This window comes from Mastomys coucha, unplaced genomic scaffold, assembly GCF_008632895.1.
Source record: "Mastomys coucha isolate ucsf_1 unplaced genomic scaffold, UCSF_Mcou_1 pScaffold6, whole genome shotgun sequence".
Classification (NCBI taxonomy): Eukaryota; Metazoa; Chordata; class Mammalia; order Rodentia; family Muridae; genus Mastomys; species Mastomys coucha.
Window position 1 is genome coordinate 27,053,008 of NW_022196912.1, and position 5,623 is coordinate 27,058,630.

Genomic DNA, 5,623 nt, shown 5'->3' on the forward strand with positions numbered 1-5,623 from the left:
AAAAAAACAAAACAAAACCAAAACAAACAAAAAAAGTAGACTAGGAGACCTGGAGAGATAGGTCAATTGGCAAAGTACTGTCTGTGTGAATGTGCAAGCATGAAAACTTGAATTTAATCCCAATGTATCCACAGAGAAATCTTCACATGGTGACTTATGCTTATAAGTCCAGTGTAGGAAGTAATAGATACAGCATGGGAGGGAAGGCAGAGGCAGTGTTATCCTAACCAGGGCTTTCTGGCTAGCCAGCCTATCGTAATTGGTGAGCCAGAGGTCCCAGTAAGAGGTCCTGTCTTAAAAACAAGGTAGAGAGCCTGAGAAAAGATACTTAATGTTGACTTCTGGCCTACAAGCACATGTTAATACATATACACATAAGTATGCACGTGCACATGCACAGACTCTTTCAAGGATGTTTCCTGATATATTAGTCTAACTGTCCTGCTTTTCTTTTGTCCTGTTGGCATACAATATCTTTTCTACCTTATTTATAAACTGTTATATATTTCATTTATACTTTATCATTTAGTGACATAGTTATAGTTTATAATTTCAGTTTTATATTTAACTGGAGTAGTTAGTCTATTTAATATACTTACTGACAAATTTGGACTGTAAAATATTTTTTTCTTCTGGTATTTATTTGTCTCATCTATTTTGTTTCTTTTTCTTACCTTGTTCTTTTTTAGTGCATTATTTATTTGTTATTTTGTTTACAGTTTCATGCGCATATATTATATACTGAGCGTAGTCCCTGCACCTGTCTGCCTATTACAGTTTCATGCACATATATGATATACTTTGAGCATAGTCCCCCACCATTATACTTCTTGTACTTCCTAAAAAGTCTTTCTCCTCCTTGCATTTTTTAAAAGCCTACTTTAATTAGGATTCTGTCTGAGCATGGGTTGGAAGTTATTTAAGCTATGGCAGTTTAACATGGTTATACCCATCCATCCCCCAGCAACTATTAACTGTCTGTCTGTAGCTCCTTCAGGGAGGGACAGGACTGACTGTTGTTTGTGTTGTTACACCTTCCTTTATTTTTCTGGTTGTAAGTATCCTGGAGACTACAATTTGCATCCTTGATTTATTTAGTATCAATATGAATCTACTGATTTGTGTGTCTGTATATCATGTGCATGCCCAGTGCCTACAGAGGCCAGAAGAGGATGTCAGATCCTCTGAAAGTGGAGGTGCAGATGGTTGTGAACTGCTGAGTGGGTGCTGGGAATCCCACCCAGGTCTTCTGGATCAGCAGCTTTAACTGCTGAGCTATCTCTCTAGCCCTTTTTCTTAGTTCATTGACTTCTAGTATATATATACTGTTGTTGTTGTTAAATTCCAGCCATGCTTTTATATGAAAAAAATTACAGAAATAATTTGGATATTCCTTTGTGATTTGATAAAGTCATCTTCTTTCCAGAAGTGATTTTCTTTTGCTTTTGGCAAACAAAATGGAGCAAATCATCTTAATTCAATGGCTGAGTGAGCTGATTCAAAGCAGGACTGGTATATTTCTGTGGTGGTTTGAATGAGAATTGCTCTCATAGGTTCATATATCTAAATGTTTAGTCATTGGTTGGCAGAACTGTCTCGGAAGGATCAGGAGGTGTGGCCATATTGGAGGAGGTGTGTCTTTGAGTGGACTTTGAGGTTTCAAAAGCCTAGACCATCTCCTTTCTTCTCTCCTTTCTCCCCTCTCCTCACACTTGTAGATCAGATAGATGTATATTTTCAGCTACTGCTCCAGAATATATGTCTGCTTGTCTGATCCATGTTCCATACCACAATGGGATCCAAATGTAGCTCTCTGGAACCCAGAGCCCCTTACTTACTCCCTAATCCTGAAGGGTCCATGATAGATAGTCAAAATGTGCACTCCTAGGGGGAATTCTGTAGTGTGTGGTTTTGTTTTTGTTTTTGTTTTTAGTTTTTCATTATTTTTTATTGCATTATAATGAGAAAAGTTACATGATTTCAATTTATCTGAATTTGTTAACATTTAAAAACATTTTAAGTAAATAGAATTAAATCACATTCTTATTTTCCTTTTGTACCCCAACTCCTCCCAGAGACCCCCTTCAATACTTACAATATCTTTTTTGTCATATTCTTTAAAATTTATAAAATATTATAACAATAAAAATGAGTATTATAAAAGTTGTTTGATATAAAACAACAGTCAATTTAACAGTCTTTGTAGTGTGTGTTTTTATGGCTGCACCACTTTGAGCTTCGGACGAGTCCTTGGTACACGCTCGCCCAGAAGGTATCTTGGATCCACAAATGGAAAATACACATGCCACTTAATCTTAAAATGCCTGTTGGCTAACGCAGTGACTGGGCACTTCTAACCCTTCCCTTGCTACCCTAGGCTTGAAAACTCACATGGCTGGTTGGCTTTATCTCCTGCCATTACTGTGTATCCTTGAGTCCTTCTGATTCTCCCTGTGTCCTACCTGAGCAACTCTCAGTGTCCTGACCAACGTTCAACCATTGACCACTGGCATCTTTATTGATAGATCAAAACCCAGTTGGGGACATGAGCCTTCAGCCTCTGGACATGTAAATTCAAATCATTAGCACTAATGCCCAACATAATTCCAGCTTGTTTACCCCAGGCTTCCCAGAGTCAGATGCCCCACTCAGCTCCTTTGCCACTGCTTTCTCTCAGCTTCTCAGATGGCTGGATGCCCAGAAGGAGGAAGCACTGGGTGTTGGGTACATGTCACCTTTCTCTGCTTTCCTCTCTCCAGGATCCTACCATCCCTGGTGCCTTGACAGTGTCCCAGTACCTGTAAATGAGTATCTTTTATATCTTATTCATCTTCCTAGTTCTTAGCAGAACTTAAAACTATAAGAATTACTCAGCCTTTGCTGGGAAAGGTCTCAGTTATTAGACTTTTTGTCCTAAGTCAGCCATTGGAAGAAGGCCCATTTCAAGGACTCAAGACTTAAAATAAAACCTCCTTGGAAAGTTACTGCAGCTCAATCTTAAAGGATAAGTTGGAGGCTAATGTTACACAGATTAAGATCATACATTAATTTGGTTGTTCTTTATACTCCTCCAAAATGTAGAATTCTCTTTAGTCCTGGCTTCCACCACTAATCGCTAATATTCATTGAGAATCTAAGTATGAAGCCTACAATACTATAAGCACTTTACCTGGATTAATTCATTTTATCTGAACATCAACTCTGAGAGACACATTCAAATTAGAAAACTAAAACATTAGTGAGCTATACAAGTATAATTGACAGAACCTCATTCAGACTTTGTAGACTTCTCCTAGAGGTGTTCTTCTTAGCATTAAACCAGTGTACTCCACCCCACACCCTCTTCTGCTTCTCAGTAGAACTTAGAGACAAAAACAACAAAAGAAATCATGGAAGCTAAGAGCTGTGTGAGATGTAACCTGAACACAGCACTTGTTTACGTCCCAGACACTTGGACAGTCTGTCACCACACTACCCTTAGGCCAGGTACACAGCTCAGGCCGTTTACCTCTGGCTTAGCTTGGTTCTGGAAATATACAGGTTTTCCTGGTTTGGGCTTGGAGTTCTGTCACTAGGAGGGTGAAGGGACACCATACATTTAAAAAAAAAAAAAACTAAAATATATTCAAATATTTTCCAGCTCTCTCATTTACCGTTAAATTTCTTTTAATTACTTTAGGGTTTCTCCCTCCTTTCTTTTTTTTTCTTTTTCTGTTTTTGGTTTGTTGGTTGGTTGTTGTTAGTTTTCTCTTTCCTTCAGCCTCTTTTTCGTTCTTCCTTTCTTTCTGTCTTTCTTTTTTCTATTGTTAAGTATTCATAGATTCAAAATAGTGGCTATTGAAAGATAGCAAGGATGAGTGAGTGGGAGACTAGCTTCTGGGAAAGGCCATTCCTGCCACACCAAGTGATGGAATTGGAGACCAGGTCCCCAGCTCCTCATCCCCTACCTCCTTCTCTACTCTTTACCTCTGTGTTTTATGTTGACCTCATTCCTGCCAGTCCTGACTGGGTAGTAAGGGACTCAGATTTAGTTTATCTCAGTTTAATGAGCCAAAGTTCTCTTTACAATATCTAATCAATGTGTCTGTATCCTGGAAAAAAAAATCTGACCCAGCTTGGATCATATTTATGTTCTTTTGAACAGTCATTCTCAGCAGGGAAATGAAGTGTAGTGATTGCTCCTGAATGGAAAAGCAGGGAACCCTGAGACCTGCCAAACCATGTGTCAAAAGTCACTGCGTATGCTTGCGATCCCATTACTGAGAAGGTGGAGACAGATCCTGAGACTTGTTAGCCAGCCAGCCCGAAGTACTAGGCAAATTTCAGGCCAATGAGAGGTTCTATCTCAAAACGCAAGGAATTTGGTGCCTAAGAAATGACACCGAACTTTGACCTTGATCTCTGTCCTACACCACACACACACACACACACACACACACACACACACACACACACACTTACACTTATACATACACATCTACACATATACACTTCACAAAATTTTTCTTTAAATGTTATTACAAGCAGATTTTCCATACTTTAATGAATTGCATTTTCTATCAAAAGTAATACTTCAAACAATTGGTTTATTAAGTATTTTATGTTCTTTATATATGAACTGATGTGGAAATAGATATGTCTTAGTAGATACATGAAGTACTTACTGTATTTAAAACTTTTATATCATGTGAATAGGTTTTTTAAAAACTTTAAATCTATTATTATTATACTTGTCTTAGTAATTTGTTTTTTAATACAAATGCTATATTATTGAATATGATTAAAATATTTAAGGATTGACTTACTTGTATTTTATCCTTAGGAACTCAGAGAAAGCTATAATACACAGCAGTTAGCCCTTGAACAACTTCATAAAATCAAACGTGACAAATTGAAGGAAATCGAAAGGAAAAGATTAGAGCAAATTCAAAAAAAGAAACTAGAAGATGAGGCTGCAAGGTAATTAATATAACCTTGTATTGTACTATACTACTATTAAATGAATGTGTCATGAATGTATTGTAGTATATTACTACTGAAATTCTGCTCAGCAGTGGGAGTGTGTGTCTTTAATTCCAGCACTCGGGCAGAAGCAGGCAGATCACTGTGAGTTCCAGCACAGCCTGGTCTACTGAGTGAGTTCCAGGACAGCAAGAGCTATACAGAGAAAACTCTGTCCCAAACAAAACAAAATAAAATTCTAGCTTTTATCACACAGTGCTTTTTCTTATGAAAAATTTAAAGGGAATAAAAGTATTATTTTTAAATACTACTCAGATTTCAATTTTATAAATTCAAGTCTCCTTTTAGGCATTAAGTTTTCATTAACTAATTATATGGTCTATTAGTGAAAGATAAGGACATGGGAGTCAGAGTTGGATTAGGATTCTTAGTCTTCCCTTTACTATTGGAGGGACCCTAGCAAACAGACTATTTCTTTTTCTAAAGCCTGGTTTCTCTATTTAAAAAAACAGAGAATACAGTATTGTTTACCTCATAGGTAATTGTAGGCTTTAAATAAATACTGTAGCTGAAATCACGTGTATCTTGCACATTACATATACATAATGAACCTCATCAGTTCTCTGTCTCTCCAGTAAATCTGTCTGTTCCCTAGAAGATC

The 5,623-nt window shown here is 37.2% G+C and overlaps 1 protein-coding gene and 1 long non-coding RNA gene across 8 annotated transcripts in view; one reads left to right on the plus strand and one right to left on the minus strand.

Moving 5' to 3' along the window:
• Itsn2 (intersectin 2) overlaps positions 1–5,623 on the plus strand; it is a 122,567-nt gene that overhangs the window by 50,026 nt on the left and 66,918 nt on the right. For all 7 annotated transcript variants that reach the window (XM_031356653.1, XM_031356651.1, XM_031356650.1 and 4 more), the window contains one exon: positions 4,823–4,959. In XM_031356653.1, the coding sequence (XP_031212513.1) occupies positions 4,823–4,959 (137 nt within the window). The remainder of the gene's footprint in view (positions 1–4,822; positions 4,960–5,623) is intronic.
• LOC116080296 overlaps positions 1–5,623 on the minus strand; it is a 93,592-nt gene that overhangs the window by 47,813 nt on the left and 40,156 nt on the right. The window lies entirely within an intron of this gene.